The 20,712-nt window shown below is 44.1% G+C and overlaps 3 protein-coding genes across 3 annotated transcripts; all 3 read right to left on the bottom strand.

Annotated features, from left to right (window-relative positions):
- Positions 1–4,766: 4,766 nt before the first annotated feature.
- On the bottom strand, positions 4,767–6,007 carry LOC138891251 (cytochrome b). Its single transcript, XM_070174520.1, has one exon. It carries the CDS (start codon positions 6,005–6,007, stop codon positions 4,826–4,828), a length of 1,182 nt encoding a protein of 393 aa, XP_070030621.1. The 3' UTR covers positions 4,767–4,825.
- Positions 5,993–10,142, bottom strand: LOC138891252 (large ribosomal subunit protein uL5m). The gene has a single exon (XM_070174521.1). It carries the CDS (start codon positions 8,227–8,229, stop codon positions 7,663–7,665), a length of 567 nt encoding a protein of 188 aa, XP_070030622.1. The 5' UTR covers positions 8,230–10,142; the 3' UTR covers positions 5,993–7,662.
- Positions 6,216–7,661, bottom strand: LOC138868956 (uncharacterized). Its single transcript, XM_070146537.1, has 3 exons — positions 7,310–7,661; positions 6,405–6,502; positions 6,216–6,260 (listed from the first exon to the last, which is right to left on the bottom strand). Exons 1-3 carry the CDS (start codon positions 7,659–7,661, stop codon positions 6,216–6,218), a joined length of 495 nt encoding a protein of 164 aa, XP_070002638.1.
- Positions 10,143–20,712: the final 10,570 nt, after the last annotated feature.

Raw genomic sequence — 20,712 nt, 5'->3', positions numbered from 1 at the left:
GACTGCCAGTAAAGGGCCAAGCAGAGGCTTCATCTAGTATCCCCAAAAGCAAGCAGAGAATCAGTTTATTCGTGAAAAGATGGGACGGGAGTTGCCCGAATCAAATACGAAACAACATATTTGGAGATTATTAGCGCTTTGAAACTTAACTTCTACGCAGGGATCTGATTTGACCGGTCTAGAAAAGGTCAGTACTGAACAAAGCTCCTAAGGTCCCCATTCGGGGATTTCCCCGTAAAAGCTAAGTCCTTACTTTACACAGAGTGAAGCTTCCGGCAATGCTTCAACAAGAGCCAAAGCTACCCGGGCCTGGGAAGAAGAAAAATCGAATAGAGGAAGAAGTGGCCGTGTAACTGGCTCGCTTGAGCTTTGGTACGCTAATAGTTTACTAATAGGATTGAAAGATTATTTTACGGATATCCCAGGGGCGTAGCGGGTTCGAAAGGACCAGGCTCATACTTACTTCATTTTTCACATTGAACGCTAAAGCAAGGCAAACTAAAAAACGAAATAAGAAATGGATTCTTTTTATTTTACTAGCTTGACGGAAGCTATTGGAAGCAACTGGACTCTCTACTTAGCTCGACCTTTATCTACGTTAGCATCCACACGAACCGAACCACTAGAATCCTGCCTTATACACTCATAGAGGCCTTTCCTCGCTAGTTGGAATAAAAACCTCAACAGCAGCCTTCATTGAACCCCTTCGACTGAACGACGGAATTCTTTCACCGCGCTCTACTTCCTTAGGGGGATGAGAAGGATGGCCAGTTCTGTCTTCTTCGGACCCTTCTTTTCGATAAGGGGAGGCTATTCTTGAAAAGAATAGGTATATTCAACTAGTTATTTGAACTATTCAATAAGAATAGGGATTTTCAATGCTAGAAATGCCATAACTCTCTTTCTGAATGTCTCGACTTTCTTTCTCAAACCACCGGACAGGGGTGCGGAAATAGCAACAATTAATGGTAGAGCGGAAATTGCTTCTGATTTGATTTCGCCTGAAACGAATCCCTCGCTTTGATAAGAAATATCTGAGTAAACAACCTTTGAGCTGAGGTAATATTCCATTTTTAGGGTTAGCTTTGCGTTCCTTGAGTATGTTTCTGCCCTAAACTAAGAAAGAGTATAGTGCTCGTTTTGATAAGAGTATTACATACTATCTGCTGGAATGTTTTCAACGTCCCCCTTATGCAACTACGGGAATTTCTTCTGGTTCGCTACTATCTTTTCCTACAGCTCACGACTGACCTTGAACTGGCCAAAAAGCTTTCTATTTGAACGGAATTCCACAATTGCAGAAGCTTCGGTCTCGATCGATTATACTTTTGGTTAATTGGGTAGGTGTCGATAGCAGCAGAACCTTTGCTTTGGTCCATACCACGAAACAAGCAAAGATCTAAGGCTTTCTTTGCTCTGCCTCTGGGCCCGAGAGCGAGGTCCAATGATCCTCTTTTCAATCTCTTACTTACTCTCTCGTGCGATTAACTCTCAAGCCATAGCGAACAAGTAAAGAAGGAATGACCGAACGAAGTCGCTAAAGGCAGGCATCCATCCTTCCATTTGATCAAAGGCATCCGAGCCGAAGTAATTCAATTCACTCGAAAGGAGAAGAGCGTCAAGCAGCCCCAACTCTAGCTCCAGAGGGGTCCGTAGAGCAGGAGAATGCTCAGGTCCGTCTACGTGTGATTCCTCATTTGGTTCCTAAAACGTGAGGTGAGCTGCTGATTCTACTCTTGGAGTGACTCAACATAATGCTTCCAGAAAAGGCTTTTAACCGGAAATAAGATAAAAGAATAAAAAAAAAGACCATAGTAGATCTATGATTAGCCCTCGGTCGGGATGGTCCTGTCGAAGAACTTGATTCATGCAAAGAAAGAAACTTAGGATAGGAGACTTATGGAAGCAGCAGGGCTGGGTCTGCGAGTGAAACCCCAAACCCTCAAATCCACTAATGCCTATCAAATAAGAGTCCTACCGAGGATCCGGTGTCTAAGGTGTCTAGGATTTCTCCCAAAAGTAAGTAGGAGTGCTCTTCCTTTCAAGCCTTCTGCCTTACAGTCTATAGACCTTACCTCACTAATCTTTTATTTTCTCTCGGGATTTTGTTTGAGTTGCTGTCTCAGTAGTTGCATTCCCTCTAGTCCCCTTGAAAGAGGAAAAGGGCCTAAGCCTGTTTAGTTCCATCTCCTTGAGTTTCAATTGGAATGCTAGGGGTTTACGTCCTAGGGTAAGTCCCAAAGTCCTAAGTTCTTCCTTTCAATCCAAGTCGAGGTAATAGTTTCTATGGTAGGGCTAACGAGATTTCTTTTGCTTAAGGCTAGGCGTATAGATAGGTTTCTGGATCTCGAGATTAGTTTAATTTCTCTGGCTAGGAATAATAAAAAAAACTAGGAATAGCTGATTCTAGATCAATATCAATAAAAAGCAGGTTCTAGGGCAAGTGAATTTGAAAGCAGTCTCTTTTAAAGAGAGTTAGAAAAGCCAATCCAGTTGTTTCCTTGCAGCCAGTGGATGAGAGTGCCCTTACATATAGTTCCAGGCCAGTTCCTGTTTAAGTTGGAGTTTCCTATGGAAAAGGCAAAATTTACTATGCTTAAAGAGTTTCCATAACCAGGCCTAAGCGTGAACCTATCCAATTTCAGTGCCATATGAGTCAAGAGCTAGAGCAATAAAGTAGGGATTTTAGGAAAGCGGATTATCTTCTCGGGGAAGCGGTGCTCTCTTTCGCATAAGCCCTTTGTTAAGTAAGGTGATGGTGCTCTTTATCTGCTGCTTTCCCTCCTGGCAAGTGACTTAAAGAAAACAAGTGAAGTAAGCTCCCCCCGATACAAGCGAGCTAAGGGGCTTGAAGTTATCCCAATACCAGAGAGACACTTCACAGAGTGTGATACTAATGGTTAGGGGGATGGTAGTAACCCAACTGCAAGCACATGAACTCGCTATACCAATAGTTCTCTGCCCGCAACCCCAGCTCCTACTTCGAATGATAGAACGATTCGAAAGGGGCATACGTACGGCTTTGACTAAACGACTAACTAAGGCTAACGGAATAACAGAATCGGAAGCAGACGTAATCGAAAGAAAGCTTGGGCCGAATGGAAGGGGCTTGCAACGATGGAAGGCTTACGGGATAGGGGCATACTCATATAAAAAATTTCCTAACTAAACCAATTGGGGTGATAGACCCGCGAAGCAAAAGCATTTTTCCTAGCATTGAACCTTACTTCAAAGACTGGAAAGCTTACAACACAGGTAATAGAGCGAAGCCTTAGGCTGAGAAACTGATTGAAGGCAGACCAAGAGCATTACCTACGAGGATTTATTAGGATGGCTCAAAGACTGATTCGGTCTTTTCCTCAAAGGCGGATACGATTGAATTAGCTTTGGACTACGAGAGAGCTAGACAGCGGGGATGAAAGGTTTGCGAGGAAGAATCAATGGCCAATGGTTCTACAACTGCAACAGCACTTACTGAAAAGACTATTCTACGACCAGCCGCCTACTTAATTACACTTCCGGCATTAAGCAAGTTCCTTCTTCTGCGAATATGAGATAGACCGACAGCCGGTACGGGACTAAGGGACTGTGGGAATAGCGAAAGACCGGATTCCAAGATATAGGCCAATCAAAAGGAAGATGGTGAAAGACCACCACAAAGAGACCCTCGCTCACGCCTTAGTCTTATTCGAAAACAAAAGCGGATGGGCCTTCCTCAAGAAAAAAGCCAATCTGATTTCGGGGGGCATGTAGGCGGAGAAAGGCTGGGAAACTATAAGGTCTCGTAGGAAAAAGACAAAACGTAGGTAGGCTGCCACGCGGAGTGAAGGTAACTAGCCAATTCCCCAAGGTCTAGTAAACTAAGGTGGTAGTGCAGACAAGGTTAATTCACTCTGGGATTGGTAGTCCCGTCTGCTCTGACGTCGGAATAATCATTATAATACGATGATAGCACCTGATTAGCAAGAAATTCCCTGCTCTCCTCTTAGCAATGATCTGTCTAGGGCTACTTTCAAAACAGCGGATTCTGTAATAAGACCCTATTCATGGGCATTCTCCGACTTAGAATCGAATTCATACCCGGCAATCTACGATCTACCCAGCGCCTTAGTTTATGTTGAATAGGCATACCCGACTTCCAGCTAATTGTCAAATAAAGCTATCCGTGCTTTAATTCCTAGCTTGAAAGCATTCTTTGAAGCAAAAATTCCGGTAAATCAAGCCTGCGTAGAATACTTGACTTTTCCATGTGCAAGACCACAAAAAGTATTCCCCCCTAAAGCTCAGCTCTGCGAAGGCCTTTCGGAGATTGACCTTTCTTTCTCTTCTTCCCGGTCTGATCGGTCGAGCTCTCGTAATCGATCGCTCATATGTCCATTTCGTTCTGGCTAGCGCTCATCTCCAGCTCTGTTTCCAACCTTTCATTTAATATATCATTCCCGTATGCAATACCTCTTATTTAATCTTGCTATACGTCCAAGCCTTCTCCCATCGGTAGTTGGAAGCAGAACTGAAACTGGATATAACTGAAGGAAAGGCTATATAGGTACGATAGGAGGGTACGGTTAAGCAGGTAAGCGAAGGCTCTCTCTCTCGCTCTGTGGTCTTGTGTAAAGCCTTTCCGCCTATCTATTATTTTTTTTATCTTTATAATAAGTAAGCAGATCGAAAGCACGAAAAGGAATGTCTTAGCGTGCCCTTACTCTAATTCGAAATCCGTCTCTTTCTTTCTATTCTAATTCCTCTCCCTTCATTCCTCGATCCGCTTGTAAATTCTTGGTGTAATACTCACTCGTAAATGATTGGTGTCAGAATTTCTCACTAATCAGGTGTGATCAGTCTCATCCGTGTAAGAATTAGGAATTCCTCTTCCAACTCGTCCCAGAATGGGCGTTATGGCAAAGAACAAGAAGAAAACTAAAGGAGAAATTTGTCCAATAGTAACAAAGGGTGCCTCCACAGGTTGACATCCGATCCAACCTAGTAGTAAGCAATCCGCCAAAAGCAACCAAAATATTCCTTGGTGAATCGGGCGAAAACTTGAACTACGTACATACATACTTTTAAAAAAGGGTAAAGCCAACAGACATATAAAAACTGGTGCTATTGCGGCTACACCTCCCGCTTTGTCAGGTATACTACGAAGAATGGCATGGATCGGTAGGAAATACCATTCTGGCACAATATGAGGCGGGGTGGACATCGGATTAGCAGGTATATAATTGTCGGGATGCCCCAAAACATTAGGAGCATAAAAAATCCAAATGGAAAAAAAGATAGCAAAAGCTACCCAACCTACTAGATCCTTTACATAAAAATAAGGGTAAGAAGCAATTTTATCCATCTCTGAATGTACACCCAATGGATTATTGGATCCATATTGATGCAATGCGGCCAGATGAAGAAGACTGGCGCCTACTAAAATAAAGGGGAGTAAATGATGAAGACTAAAAAAACGATTTAAGGTGGCATTGTCCACGGAGAACCCACCCCAAAGCCAAGTCACTATGGTATCTCCTACTACAGGTATGGCGCTAGCTAAGCTTGTAATTACTGTAGCTCCCCAAAAGCTCATCTGACCCCAAGGTAGTACATATCCTATAAAAGCTGTCACAATCATTAATAGGAAGATTACAACTCCGAGACACCGAACAAATTCCCTAGGACTGCTATAACTGGCATGATATAGACCACGAAAAATATGAAGGTGAACCACAATGAAAAACATACTTGCCCCATTAGCATGCATATAACGGAGCAACCAGCCCCCTTCAACATCTCTCATAATGTGTTCTACGCTGTTGAAAGCTAGATCCACATGAGGTGTGTAATGCATAGCTAAAAAAACGCCAGTCACTATCTGAATGACTAAACAAATACCAGCTAACGAACCGAACCCCCACCAATAACTAAGATTGCTCGGGGTTGGATAATCTATCAAATGCTGATTAAGTGTGGAGGATATAGGTTGTTTAAGAAGAGAGAGTCGTTGGTTCCTTATAGTCATTTATTTATTTATCTTTTCTATCGTGACAACTCTAGTTCCCCCACCTTTTAGCGTTCTGGGGCCCTACTATGTATTCAAATTAGAGTACCCTTTCTTCCACTTCCGAAGGATGGAGGGGGTATACAGCGAAAAAAGCGTCGAAGGGGTCGGATCACCCTGGGTTACTGAAGAGTCGTCCGACTTCTCGGTGACCGAATAAGAGAGGTTTTTACCGCTTTCTCTTCTCTCCAGCACTCTCGGACTGATCATCTTGCTGCAACAAAGCAAGCTTAGGAATGAATCTAATGGAAATTTTTGTCTCTGTCCGCTTGGAAGATTATTCTTTCCTCCTCGGTGAAAGAGGGCAAAAAAGGTGTGTGGGAGAAAGAATTCTAAAAGGAGAGAAGATTTCGTCCACCAAGCGGGACAGAGTGCGACCCCTAAGCAATTGGGGGTTCTCGCTCATCTCTTGGGGGTCCATCTCATCTGAAAACTTTTCCTCTTCCATTAGCATAGCTAAATTTGAATAGGATGAATCAGCCTCAGGAAAAGTAAGCCCCCTTGCCTTGATTTAATTTGGCTTCGCTGCGCCCTGAATCAATCAAAAAGCTTATTGATTTGATTCATCCCATTTCATTTATTTGGGCGAGAGGGAGGCTGTGAGTCACCTGGGCTACGGATTTTTCCGTTGGTTGATTCTCGAAATCACCTCTTGAAAAAAAAAGGCCCTCGGGTCCAGACCCACAAATGAATAGGAAGCGAGGCGAGGGTCCTTCATTAAAGGGGGGAAAAGAGGGGTGGGGCTTTGTTCTGGGGGGGCCGCCTTGCGCAGCTTTAGAAAGGAGAGAATTTCAGAAAGTCATTCTCTCCAACCTTTTCTATCTATCTTTAGAAGTAGGGCGAGAGAAAGTCAATATGATATTTGCGTTGGTTTTTCCAACGAAACTAAGCACTTTTCTTCTTTCTCATTCGGAAGGCTCAGTCCCACACCCTGACTTCAATGATGGGAACAACCTCCGCACTCCGGCGCTCCACTGAACAACAGTTCTCCGCCTTACTATATTTAGAATAGTGGTCGATCCTTCGGGAGTTACATTCGTAACTTAATGTAATGTTATGTTCACGCGGTGATATTCTATCTTTCCAAGAGTACTACCCTGTACGTAGTCTATGTCTGGGGAGCATACTTGACAGGAGATAGACACAGGCGGTAGAGGGGTCCCCCACTTCGATTCCCGCCCCGTTAGCATCTACGATCCTAGATAAGGGATTAGTCCGTTAGGTCTTTTCGGTCCGGAGCCGGCTGGTAATGGACCTACTTACCTTGCTTGTAGACCTGCTGCGGAGCTAACCCTTGTTCTATTGGTTTGGTGGTTGCTACCAAGACGATTTCTTTATGCCCATCAAAGGACCTCGAGATGCTAATCCACGAAAAAGGATACGAGAAATTTTTCTCATATACAGAACGAGGGCGACCCGTGTAAATACATCGGTTTCTTACTCGTGCAAAGGAACTCTTTCTTGGCAACTTGGACAACTTATAACGATGTTTGTCCCGCATATCACTAGGAAGATCGGGATCTTTACAAAGGGCTTTATAAAGCTTTCGTCTCAATTCATATTTAGCCGCGAGCAATCTACGTTTGTGATCTCGTATATTTCGCTTCTCCGACATCTTACTGAGTTTCCCCCTCATCTTTTTGCAAAAAGCCGCTCCACGGTGGTAAAGTCTCATCTTGTGTGTTGGCCGAAGTTACAATAGTAACATTGAACCCTCGAATATGTTCGAAGATCTCGAAATGATCTTCCAGTTCGGGGGAGAATTCGCAAAATTCCGTTTCCATCGAGAATAGAATTGACCTTTCCCTTATTTCGACCGGAGAATCTAACAGAGACATTACTGTGGATATTCTGACCAAAAAATTAGACATTCCATGCCCTCGGAGAGTGCTTTGTCGTGCTAGGTCACTGACATATCCTTTTTTGTCTTTATTTGACCCCAAGAATGGATTGGATCGAAACGACTTTCCTGTTGAAGCCCTTTGTGTCTGTATTAATTTCTGACCGCACGGAATCTCCATAGCCAATTTTCCATTTTTGATAGAAGGTGCTGTCTTTGGTACTACTATTATTTTACACGATCCAGGAACTTCCATAACGTTGGCGTGATTCGGTTTGAGCAACAGATCCTGACGTGAGAGATTTTCGTAATGAAAATAGAGTGGAAACATGAGTTGATCCATAATGAGTATTAGATTGAAGTTCTCTTAAAGAAGACCGCCAACTCCTATCCCGAAGATACAAAGCGCCCGGTCCTCTTCTCTTGTGTCGAAGTGTAGTGTAGTGTGGTGAGGTTTTGCCTCACAGAAAGAGTGGGAAATTGGGAGAAAAAAACGAAGAATTTCGAATCTAAAAATAAAAAGAGATTTTTTTTCCCCAACGACAAAGGAACTTACGGGCGGGGCATTTTCGGGGACTAGCCCGCTTCCCATTACTCAATAGGGCAATTCCTCGCACATAATTAAGGGAGCCATTGAAAGGTGACTAAAACACCAGAAACGGGGACTACCCGAGCTAATGATAGAGGCAAGAACACTTTCCGGCCAAGTCCCATTAATTGATCATAACGATATCGTGGAAATGCTGCACGGACCCATATATATAGGAACAGAAAAAGAATCACCTTGATACTAAACCAGATCGAGCCCGGGATCTTCTTGGAAATGGGAAGATCTAGGATAGGCGGCCAACCTCCTGGAGAGAGCGATGTGCATAGACCAGGTGAGTAGGGATGCAGCTCCGTGGACCGCTCGTCGGGCCTGATAGGTGGTGGTATCACACCCTTCTCAAAGGAACCGTACGTGACACTCTCGCGTCATACGGCTCCGTCCCGGAAGCAGGACCTTCCCTTTCCTTTGACCAACGGGTCCTCAAACCTTTATGATTTCGTGCCGAACCTGGTCTCCATCTTCGAACTTCTCGTTCGATGAGACCCCAGGTCTCGCTGTTTCCGTTTTCTAGGTCACGCCTTAACCTCGTTAGAAAGCGGAGTTGGCTAGCTGCCGGCATATCTTTTACGTCACCGGCCACATAGTCCGCAGCGTCTTTCACTGCATCGCATTTGCCGGGGCTGAATCCCCTTTCTTGAGCGATCGCCTTCGCTCGTTGGCAGAACGCCTTGATGCGTGCGTCTAGTTTGTTGGGGTGACACTCCGCTTCTTTATACTCTTTGGAGGCGAGAAACTCCCCTTCCCTTCTCCTTTCTTACTCTTCCGAGGATGGTTCAGGGGGAGCCGGTTCCGCCTCCGGCTGAGGAGGGAAATTTCAATCGATACGCGGTAGCTTCGACGAGCTGGGACGTGGAAGTGAAAACCCTAAACTTTAAACCCTACCCTTCTTTGCTACTCACTATCTAAGGAGCAAATCCGAAGTCGGTTCTCAAGGCCCAGAAGCTCGGGGATTGAATACCCCTATGTTCCAAGTGACTAGCTTGGCTGGTGATGCGTTCACCCACTTGCACGCTTCCTTGCAAGCACGAAATCCTTAGTTCGCCCGCTACCACACGGGCCGGTGTACTCTTATCGCTAACCCCGAGAGAGGCTATACTCTAACAGCCAACCGACTCATTATTCCTGGCCGCAAGGATTAAGAAATAGCAATGTATCAGGGGCTGAGCGTACCTTCCGCTCAGGAACAAGAAATGGAGCTATTAAGTTAAGGTGCCGCTTTCCTTTTTCTAGCTCTTCTTTGGGTTCCCTATCGATGCGTGTATGCCTTCGTCGAAGAAAGAAGGGGAATCACAAGAAATTTTCATAGACCTAGGCCTAATTCCATCGATGAATCATTCGAGAACGAATTTAGCGAGACTAATCTAATCTTATTCAACCTTAGATGGGAATTAGGGCGAAGCCTGGGGCGGTCTCTGCCTTCTTAAGACGCGTTACACCAACTTGAAGTCTGATTTTAAAATCTCTCTCTACCTTCAGAAAACTTCTCGCGCCCTTCTCGTAGTTTTGACTTGCTCTTAGGCTACCGTTGACCGGCTTCGCGAGACCATTTCGGTCTACACACACATGGCTAAGCGCTATTGGGCGGAGCTTTCTCAATCCAAGCTAACTAATAGAAGAAAAGAGAAGAAAGGAAGATCTTATAAGAGACTCACCCCATCTTTACATAAGCAATTTCTTGAACGGAAAAAATAGATGCTTTCATGGACTACTTTGACTTTAGGGATTTGCTTCATCATTAGCTAAAGAAGAGAGAGAAGGGGGAAGCTTAGTCTAATTGTCCGAAGTGATTCTTTCTTGATTGGATGCCAGCTTTCTCTTAATTCCTATCGTGCACTTACATACAAATCTATAGGTAGTTCATCTCCTTCTAAGAAAAATATCCAAAGTTTTCATTTTTGATCGAATTCCGTCTAGTAAGCCTCGAGATCTTACAGATGCTGTTGAGAATCGTCATTAACCAATCATGTATCGGACGCACCATCCCTTGAAGTAAGTAAAGGGCGCAAAGATGCGGATTTGACCCGCACCCTCTTTCTTTTTCTTTAAATAAAGAAAGTGGTGGCTAGATTCGCGTTCCCTTTCCAGACTATCAAGGATTTCAAAGATCTTTCATACTGTGCCCAATCCCGAAATTGGTTCTATACATATGACCAGCAACGAGAAAAATAAATGCAATAGCTAAATGGCGATGGGCAATATCAGTCAGCCACAGACCCCCAGTTACAGGATCTAATCCTCCACGAAAAGTAAGAAATTCCGCATATTTTGACCAATTCAAGGTGAAAAATGGGGTTGCTCCCTCGGCAAACTGGGATAAAGTTGAGCCAAAAGATCTCGATTCAAGATAAATTCATGAGGAAGTGGTAGCTCTTTAGGATCTACTCCAGCGTTTAGAAATTGGTTAATCGCTAAAGATAGATGTACTTGATGCCCCGCCCAAGAGAGAGACCCAAGTCCTAGTAGCCCTGCCAAATGGTGATTCTGGTAGTGAAAGAAAGCCCATACCTAACTCGCTATGCTTGGCGCGGTCCCGTGCTACGCTATTTGATCGAGATTCGAAATACCCTTCCTCGCCGCCACCTTCCTTCAGAGGTAGCCCGATTGGAATCCGACTAATCCGGATTCGCGTCGCGTAGGGCCCATTTGGGGGAAGCGCTCCTTACCAAGGATTTATCCATTCCCATGGCTCGAAACCGAGACCTCTGGTTAAAGGCGGAGCAGCCTCATCCACTGCACCACATCCTTTGGTGGTTTCCATCTTCAGTTGTCTTCAACTTGTGACTGAAAACAGCAAAGTCTAACCTAAATAAAACTTACCCACATCCCGTGTCACATCCGGTGTGTACATCAAACCAATGAATGCAAGACATGTATGTATATACACACTGTGATATGTATTATAACCCCCAATAGCAAACAAGAAAAATTAGGATTACCAAACGGAATTTTGTTCTTCATCTGCCATGTCACTCTTTGGATTCTGCATTTGTTCTTATCATGTTCTTTGTGACGACCCGAAACCTCGAAATTTTCTTTTTGAGGGAAAAATGGTAATTTGACCGAACCCGTAGGTTCGAGCCGTCATTTACGACTTATCGGGACTGGTCGGATCGATTTCCAAAGGTTCCGGATGAGTTTGTGCGAAACTAGTCACTTAAGTGGTTAAGAAGGGTTCCGACAATCAAAACCGGGCAAACGAGGTCGAAACTGTAATTTGACGACGCATACAGGTTCGTGTCGTCATTTGTGACCCATAGGAACTGGAATCGTGACCAAGGTAGTGGTAGTTGGTTGGCGATGAGTACGAACGACAGGTACCTTCCTTTTTGTGGAAGATCCTTCCATCCTTGGAGACAAGTCTACACTCTTTTCAATCTTAGTAGAAGTTTTAGCCGATGAGGAGAGCTCAGTGGGAGCTAGAGCACCACTCTCAGCTTCTGTCTGATCGAAATCATCGAAAAGCCATAGGTCGGAGTGCGCGTACTAAGACTAAGGCTAGAGCTCACTTCTTCCTTACTAGACCGATTGCCATGAATGAATGAAGAGGCTTGACTTTAGCTACAGGGCCGGGGGAACAAATAGGCGTGGGGAAGAGTCTGCAACAAAATCAATTGAATAGACAGAGAAGTCCGGTAAGCCTATCGATTCAAGCAAGTCCGACTAGTTTAGGCGCCGCCTTCCAGACTTCTAAAAGCGGGTGGTTTTAAGTCCAGAGCCCTATTCTGGTTACAGAGTGCGGGTAGCCGACAAGTAGGTTAGCAAACTGGTGAATCAATAGGCTTTGCTCCTGCCTTCGCTTCCAGGAGGAATCCTATCATCCATGGTGAAGATATCGTATAATAAGAAATTACTTAAGTCATCGGTTCGAATCCTGTCCCCGCCTAATCCATCTGAGGCCCGGCCTCAAGATTTGAGATTCCGTAAGTAACTCAGTGCAAGGACTTGGAAGAAGAAAATGAAATAGGAACAAGCGCGCTGGTTGTTTAGTTCGAAATGGAGATTCCTTTCCCCTATGATTCTAGGAACAATCCTCACCGCCCTTTCAATTCTATCCATAAGCCTCTATCGAAGAAGCCAATTAAACAAAAGAAAGAAAGGGGACGATGACCTTATGCTTGAACAGCCTTCTTCTCAAAAGAAGCGAAGACGACTCGAAGAGGGAGAGGCCGAAGGGGGAAATGGAAATAAGGCGGAAGGAAATGGGGATGCACCTCTTCTTCAAGAAAAGGAGGCTCCTATAACCCTTGAATTTGAAGGAATTCAAGTAAGCTTAGCCCCTGTACAGGATGGGGGGGAAGTTCAATTAGAAGAGAATGACCCCCTTTTTGACTTTCCACTTGCTAACGAACTTCTACCTCAGCTAAATGCAAACCTTGACCCGGAGTTGGAGGAAAACGAAGTCTTTCCTAATCTATCTCATAGTATTACTATGAGAATATGGGCTCTTCTCGAAGGAGATGCCGCTAATTCTCCTTCCTTAGGTGTCAAATGTGATTGATCCGGCAGAGTGGATAAAGAATTACCTACACTTTGTATTTCTGCTTAGTCTCGCCTGCTATCGTAAGAATCCTAAAGACCAGGTGACTGGACATCTTGCTTCTTTGCTAGTTCCCTTGAGTGGGTCTAAAACTTCCTTATTCTAGGTTATTTGGTACTGCCTTCTTTTGTGGACTCCTAGGAATTCCGTATAGAGAAAAAGACAGTCTTCAAGTTGAACTAGCTCTAGGGTTGCTGAAACCTCTTTGCCTTCGACGGAGTACATGTTTCTGAAGTTCCATTCTTTCCTAGCGGGGCAAAACCTCTGCCTTAAGGAAAAGTGTATAACCCCAAGGCTACGAACCAAAGGAGAGAGGCTAGGTCTCAATCAATAGAAAGAAAAGCAAAAAGTCTTAGCCCACACTAAAAGAATCAAAATAGTTAACTGGCGAAAAAAAGAGAGAGCGTTGAGAGAATCGGTATGGTCATAGCAAGATCTTTCTTATTACAGCACAACCCACAAAAAAGGAATTGTGTATAGAGAGGAAGTCGCAGCTAAGAAATAAAAAAGGACGATGAAGGGGGAGCTAGCTTTAGTAGAAGTAGGGGCGGGAGATTCAATTAATCGAAATCTTGAAGGTGAAATTTAACCTCTACCTCAGAGGTAGATTAATAGCTTTGCCTTTCCTCATCCCATTTTTTTCTCTTTGATCCCACGCTCTTATCTTCCATTCGTTCTCTGATCGCCTCAGCCGCTCTCCTAGTTATCATTTCCATGACTCTCTTTTTCCCATTCATCTCAAACTTCCTCGTTGTGGGCGAGACTATAGTGTTGAATCTTTTTCCAGTAGCTGTTCTTGCAGTTGCAGTAGTAGCTGTAGTATCATCGAACTAATGGACGGACCGCAATGCAAGTACTAGAACTATGAATTTCTATCAATGTCGGGATAGACAGAGGTCTAGGATAGTACGCTGTCGGAGTGAGACCGGGGTAGAGTAAGGAAGTTAGACCGAAATGAAGGACTCAATTCCTCTAGAAGAAAGGAGAGAGAAAGAAGAACCAATTCTATTTAAGAATATCTTATTTACTAGAATCGGTTGCTACTAGTCCGGGTTACCTCAGAGATAGAGCCATTAGGCGAGAAAAAAGAAGGTAGTTAGTGCACTAACTCAAACCTTGTTCTTGGACGAAATGTCCTGCTAACATAGGGGCACTCCTACTAAGAAATGGAAGAGCCAATTTCTTTCTCTTCGACGACACAATGCCTCACCTGCCCTCTGCTACACATCTCTTTCGTTCGCCCTAGACCCACCCACCAAATGGAACTCTGCCCTTTTTTGTTGGGTTAGAACGAGTATGAAGTCAGGGAGGAAGAAGAGAGGGAAGAAAGAATATAGTAATCTTTACCTTTCCCAGCTCTCAGAAATGGAGAAGGAATCAAAAATCTAGTGAACCCCTCAAACTCCGTAGGTAATTCGAGACAATTCAAGAAGAATAAGATAAGCTAAGACAAAGAACTTGAACATTGACAATAGAAAGTTGAATACTACCATTCTTTCGCGTTGACTCTTCCGCGGAGTAGCCTAAAGAATCCCCTTTTTCGCTTATTACTCCTATAGAACGAGAGATTCGGCAACATTCACTGAGTAAAAAGAAACGTCCACTTTCTTTCATAAGAAAACTTCTTGTAAACTAAGATTAGTCTTAGATTAGGTAGGAAAGGGGATCGCATCACCGACCATATCTATTATTAGTAGGAAGGTAAGTACAAAAAACTATCTTTCTCTATTTGATTGACAATGTAAATCTATTCGGATGATGTGAGAATTTATGTAGCCGAGTCACGAGGACTTCTTCTTCTACTCCCTTCCCGGAAGATAGAGGGAACTTAGCCTCTGACAAAGTAGTAGCTGACATAGGAATAGCTGTCAAAGGAAGAGCTTCCGCTAAGATTCTGACTTATTTGGAAACTAGATTTGCTGCCCCTGCAGACTCTTCTTTTGAAGAATCTGATTCGCTAACATTGGTATACTGAATGGGTCTTCCTTGCCAACCTTCGCTTCTAGAAGGAAGTAAGTAGAAGCTGACCCTCCTACATACATTGCAGGGAAGGACCCCTCCAGTGGCATACTTTATGGAGAAAGGCTTCCATCAGCAGGCAGGTATTTACTTTTATGATACCTTCACGTCTTGTTGTCAAACCTACTACTATTCGTATTATAAATTATCTCGCTTGCACATATAATTGGGCTCTTAAGCAACTGGAGGTCTGTAATGCCTTTTTACACGGAACTCTTGAGGAGGGGGTCTATATGTCTCAACCTCCTGGTTTTCTGGATACCGCTCATCCAGGATATGTCTGCCGACTTCACAAAGCTCTTTATGGACTGAAGCAAGCTCCCAGAGCTTTTTTCACTTGTTTCAGCACTATATTGTGCTCTAAAGGGATTCCGTGGCAGTGCCTGTGATACCTTTTTATTCATTCGTCACACATCTGGGGATAGTATCTACCTTCTTTTATATGTCGATGATCTTTTTCTCACAGGTAGTGATCAACAGGGAATACTTGCTCTTCTTTCGTTCTTGCATGCTCATGAAAATATGAAAGACTTGGGCCTTCTCCACTACTTTCTTGGTATGGAAGTGTATCGGCAGGGGCGCACTCTTATCCTTCGTCAGCGGAAATATGCCCTAGATCTCTTGCCTCGTGCAGACATGCTTGATTCTCGTCCTTTGGCCACTCCTCTTACTAGTGGTACCGAGCTTCCCAAGTTGGATGTCACTTCCCTCTCTGATCCCACCTATTTCATTCTTCTATTGAGTCGGCTAACTGTAACTATAAGCTACACGCCTCGAACTCGTATAAAGATTCTTCCTCTAGGGCCTCCTTTCACCTTTTGTTAGCGACCCTTAAACGTGGGTTCCAGCAGTGCCAGTTCAAGCCTTACCTTTTTCGTTTAGTCTGACTATTTTCCGAATTCTATATATGAATGAAAGCTACGTTTCGGCAAATAGGTCTATTTATATAAACTATCATCCTAAGGAAGAAACTTAAAAACATTAGTTTCACAGCCGAGGTCAGAGCTTCAAGTCAGTAATGTCTCTTTAGCGCCCCATACCCTACTACAATTCTTATTCAATATAATAATATTACTACAATGTCGTGCCGATGTCTCCCTTACGAAATTGAAGATAAGTCTTTTGATTACGGGGGTGACAACCGAGGCTTTTAAGAGAAGTAGCCATAGAGGCTATAAAGAGCTATCTCATATCTAATAGGAATAATCAAATTGTTATGTCTACTGTGGGAGATGGGGTCCCAAGACCATCTCTTCGACGACGTAGATAAGGGGTCCCATCATGGGCGATCTGAGAAGAGAGATGCGGAAGAAGATGTCCTCCTCAACGGGTCAAGCCCTCGCTCAGAACTAAAGGATCCTTAACATCGGCACTCACTGCATAAGCTCATAGGGCAAGATGAAGATCCGGAAAAAGGTTAAACAGATCGTCAACTTCACCTTGGCATGCTTCCATCAGCGCTGAAAAGACAGCATTGAACGAGAAGAGAACTAAGGCAAGGCTGGTGATGTGCCACTGTATGGAGGGCTCAGAGAGAGTAGAAGCACTTTCCTTCACGCTGAGTGTGAACTTCCGATTTCAGGCTGCTCTTAGACCAGGAAGATTGCTTATGACATCAATCAGCTAGGTCCGTCGTATGTCGAAGAGTTTGTCAATGCATGCTTCCCTTTCTTATGCTAAAGTTAGTCTTTAGAAAGTTTTCTGATGAGCAAACTCTTTTTCTTCAGATCCCTTTTAGTAATAAAGAAATGTTTGAGGCCTTTTATCTCGTCCAAGGCCTCAAACCTGATATCTGAGAGGAGATGTCTTTGGGAGCTGCTAAAGAAAGTGTCTAAACGCATTCAGGGACCATGGTTGGTCACCGGGGACTTCAATTGGTCCTTTCTCTCTCCTCTTTCACCAGTGAGTGGTGAGTTTCCCTTTTTTTTCTAGGTAGGTACCTCTTGGATTCGGACTTTGTTCCAACAGCTGCCATACGTGAGATCCTGATCGTCTTCCTCCCAGTGTTGTTGCCTGCTGGGGGAAGGAAGGAAAGTAGGGCTTCCTTCCAGGACCGGAGAAGCTTGTAAAGATCCAACAGATTATGAAGGATTTTTCCGACGAACCACATCCTACTTCGATAGCAAAGACAAAGCTATTGAAAGCTTTAAGAGAGTGGGAAGACCACCGCGGATAAAAAGATTGGGCTCACAGACTACTTCAGGGCTGGAGTGAAGAGCCACAAAAGAACCTGTCAGGAACTTATAAAAAAAGGACCGAGAACTACATAGGGTCTGAGACTCACTTCCTTGAAAAGAGGGAGAGGGGTTATGTAGGCAGTAGCCGTTCAAGAAATGTAGCGGTTGCTCGACCAAAGCCGGTCAATAAGACAGATCCGGATCCTAGTGCTTTCGAGATGGTTCGATCGATAGCAAAGATAGGGAAAGAGCAGACTTCCAACAAGCATTAGCTCTCCCTGAAAAGGAGGTGATCCAGCCACACCTTCCAGTACGGCTACCATGTTAGGACTTCACTCCTGTCACTAGCCCTGACTCGGGCATCCCTTTCAGGTGCAGTTGACGTACAATTTAGGTAATTTATAAGGACTAAACGTACTGATGAAAGGGAAAACTTAGGAAAGAATAGCTAAGGGGAATCCTTCGTTTGAGGAAAGAGATGATAAATTCAGTCATGAAAAAAACCAGTTTGTTTTAAGGCTCTCATGAGGCCTTAGGGCGAATTCCTCTCACATTGGAAACTGCGCTCAATTCCTATATTATTCGCGCACCTACCTACCACAATCCGGTTCCAAGTCCTTTATTAAAAAATATAGGAGTAGTTCAACTTTTCTCTCTTCGGGACTAAGAGAACTTACTTACTAACTAATTGAAAAAAAAAAGACAAATAGAACGAGGTTTTTTTTTACGTGATCAGAAATCACCCGTCGGTGATGAACCAGTACGCACTTAGGATAGCACTTCAGGAGAGTGAGATCCAAGTGGCATATCAAAAAGACTTATCAAAATCGCCACCATACGAGACTTGCAAGGCATGCCCGCCAGAAAGTGAAGAGAGGTTTATAAGCACCCCGACTTAGGAATCATGACCCACCGAAGAAAAGAAAAAAGTATACCGCGATGCACCTCTCTTTGGTTAAGCTTTTGAAGATGCCTAAATTCACTTTCGCCGCATCGAGGACTTTTTCAAAGATCCGGAGCCAAGCCTGCGCACCAAAGCGCTCGAAGATCAAGAATCAGTCTTTCATTGTTAAATAGACTGGAAGTCTTTGGCTAGTGCGCTGACCTATTTGCCTTCACCTAAATAAAGACAGAGCGTTTTAGGAAGGTTGGCGCCTGGTGTCTAAACCGGAGACATCGCACCGGAATGCATCTCCCACCGCAGACAAGAATCCGAACTGAGGAAATTCAAAAAAGAAAATAAAGTCTCTCGGGGAAAAGAAGTAAAATTCGCTATTTCCGACAGCTACGGTAGTAGAGAAGGAGAGGCACTACTTATGAGAAAGAGGAGTTCTCTCTTCTACTCCCGGGTATTGAACCGGGGTGCTTTGGTACTAGACTGGGCGGGCGAGCCATAATCACAGGGGGAGAAAGGCGCAGATCTTTTCATCCTCCGCCAACAAGCAGAGCCGACACCGAGCTACTTCGTACCTTTTTCATTCAAACGGGAATGACTCCACTCTCAGTCCCAGTGTGGCTTAGACTAGTAGAAGGCGTAAGGATGCTAGACCGCTGCTCAATACTGGATAATCCACGTTCATCGGTCTGCAGCAAGCACTGACTTTTAGGGGGCGGCAACTAAAGAGGTAGCGAGACTAAGCGCAATTTCAGGAAGAGTTGGACCCTTGCCTCTAGGCTTCCTTCTACCCTTATGCTAAAGGACAGAAAAAACAACTTCTTTCTTTATATTATTTTTTTATTTGGAATAATGGAAAAAGTAGAACCCTACTAAAGAGTGGCTTTCAGCTCCTCCCCCTTCTTTCATTCAGCGACTAGGTACGCACTTCGCCATGAAAGATCTTGGTGATCTTCATTTCTTTCTTAGGAATCGAAGTCAAACGTACATCAACTTCTCTAGTCTTGACTCAGACTAAATACACCTTGGAATTACTCGAACTCATTTGCAAGACTCCAAGCCATGTCCCACACCCCTTGCGTCTGGCTTAAAGCTCTCTGCATACGAGGGTGCTCCTCTCTCTGATGCAACGGAATATCGTAGCATTGTTGGCGCCCTTCAATACCTCACTCTCACCACCGTATATCTCCAGGCTGTAAAAGGCATCTTACGGTATATGAAGGGTTTTCTTGGGCTTGGCCTAACCATCACTCAGGGACTTTTAACCACCTTCTTTGCATTCTCCGATGCCGACTGGGCTGGCTGTCCCGATAGCAGACGGTCCACTACTTGCTTTTGCGTATTTCTCGGAAACAACCTACTGACTTGGGTTTAAAAAAAAAAAAGAAAAAAGGTATAGTAATATATATATAAAGTCAAAGTTCAATGGTAACGACTTCTTCCATTGACTTCAGGATTGCTTGGTTTCAGGGAAAGTCTCTCGCTCCTCTCCCTCTTTTTCTTGGTAAGGAATTCCTTCTGGAGTTGATCCAGTGGCATCTTAGTTAGGACGAGTGGATTGATTTCCTTTCCACCACGGAAAGAACTGAAAGAGAAAGAGATAGACTGAGATCCAGACATCGCCTAAGAGGAATCAGAGGAATACCCCTTCTTTATAAAAGGTTTGGAACCCTTCCTTGAATGAAGAAAGAACTCTTCTTTATATACACAACTAGATGAATAGCCGCATCGAATAAAGGAAGTAAGAGGAAGGAAGCATCTCTTTTCCTGGGAAGTTAGTCTTTTCATGAGAGGAATTGGTGTTCCAAACCTTCTCCCTCCCTTCCACCGATGAAACTACTCTTGCAAAGTCAAAAAGTCGTATAACCTTCCTTCCAGTCGAATAGATTATATGAAAGCAAAGCCAAGAGGCGATAGTGGCATCGGTCTTCTCGTTCCATGAGTAAAAGGTCCGGAATGGCCTATTTTCATGTCTAAATCGGGAGTTTACGGGCTCTGTAGGGTCTCCATCTATAGGCTCACTAAAGATACTCAAAAGAAAGGGCTTTCTTTGAATAGAAATATGCAATCTTCCTTTAGCCATCTCTTCCTGTCTATTCAAGCCTTGCATCAGTCTGAAATCTATTGGTAATTGATATTTAGGAAGAAGCCCCGTTAAAGCCTAAGTCTAATTCAAAGTAAAGGCTGAACCCGGGCCAATGGCAGTTCAACTGTTCTTTCTAGCAGGTGCAATAGCGCACTAGGATTTCCAAATCTTAAGAACTGGAACTCCTCGGCTTGAGCCGAGTGGGGTGGGGTTTGATCTTTTGCTGCTCCCATTGACCACAGAGGCATGCGAGAGAAAGCGCTGAACAATGATTCAATGATTGAAGAGGCTTTGACAAGACCTCGGCATTCTCGCTTATGTTATTAAGACTCACTTGTCTTCCGGGGCTTGGGCCTACTACCAGAGATCCCATTAATATGGTAGGCCTTGATGATCTCCGAGATTTCTTCTTATGATAAACCAAACGGGTCGGGCCAACTTCCCAAACACTTGCTTTACATTCACGTCTCAGTCTATGCGACTGTCCCTAAGGAAGGGTTTC

This window comes from Nicotiana sylvestris, chromosome 5, assembly GCF_000393655.2.
Source record: "Nicotiana sylvestris chromosome 5, ASM39365v2, whole genome shotgun sequence".
In the NCBI taxonomy this organism is placed as follows: Eukaryota; Viridiplantae; Streptophyta; class Magnoliopsida; order Solanales; family Solanaceae; genus Nicotiana; species Nicotiana sylvestris.
Note: the sequence above shows the minus strand (reverse complement) of the source record. Positions and strands in the feature narration are given on the sequence as shown.

Bases quoted from the DNA above. Each gene is read 5' to 3' on its own strand.
- LOC138891251 (XM_070174520.1), bottom strand. From the start codon at position 6,007: ATGACTATAAGGAACCAACGACTCTCTCTTCTTAAACAACCTATATCC.
- LOC138868956 (XM_070146537.1), bottom strand. From the start codon at position 7,661: ATGTCGGAGAAGCGAAATATACGAGATCACAAACGTAGATTGCTCGCG. The intron at 6,503-7,309 runs GTAAGTAGGTCC...ATTCAAATTTAG, and splicing joins GCAGCAGGTCTACAAGCAAG to CTATGCTAATGGAAGAGGAA. The intron at 6,261-6,404 runs GTGGACGAAATC...GCTTTGTTGCAG, and splicing joins GTCGCACTCTGTCCCGCTTG to CAAGATGATCAGTCCGAGAG.
- LOC138891252 (XM_070174521.1), bottom strand. From the start codon at position 8,229: ATGGATCAACTCATGTTTCCACTCTATTTTCATTACGAAAATCTCTCA.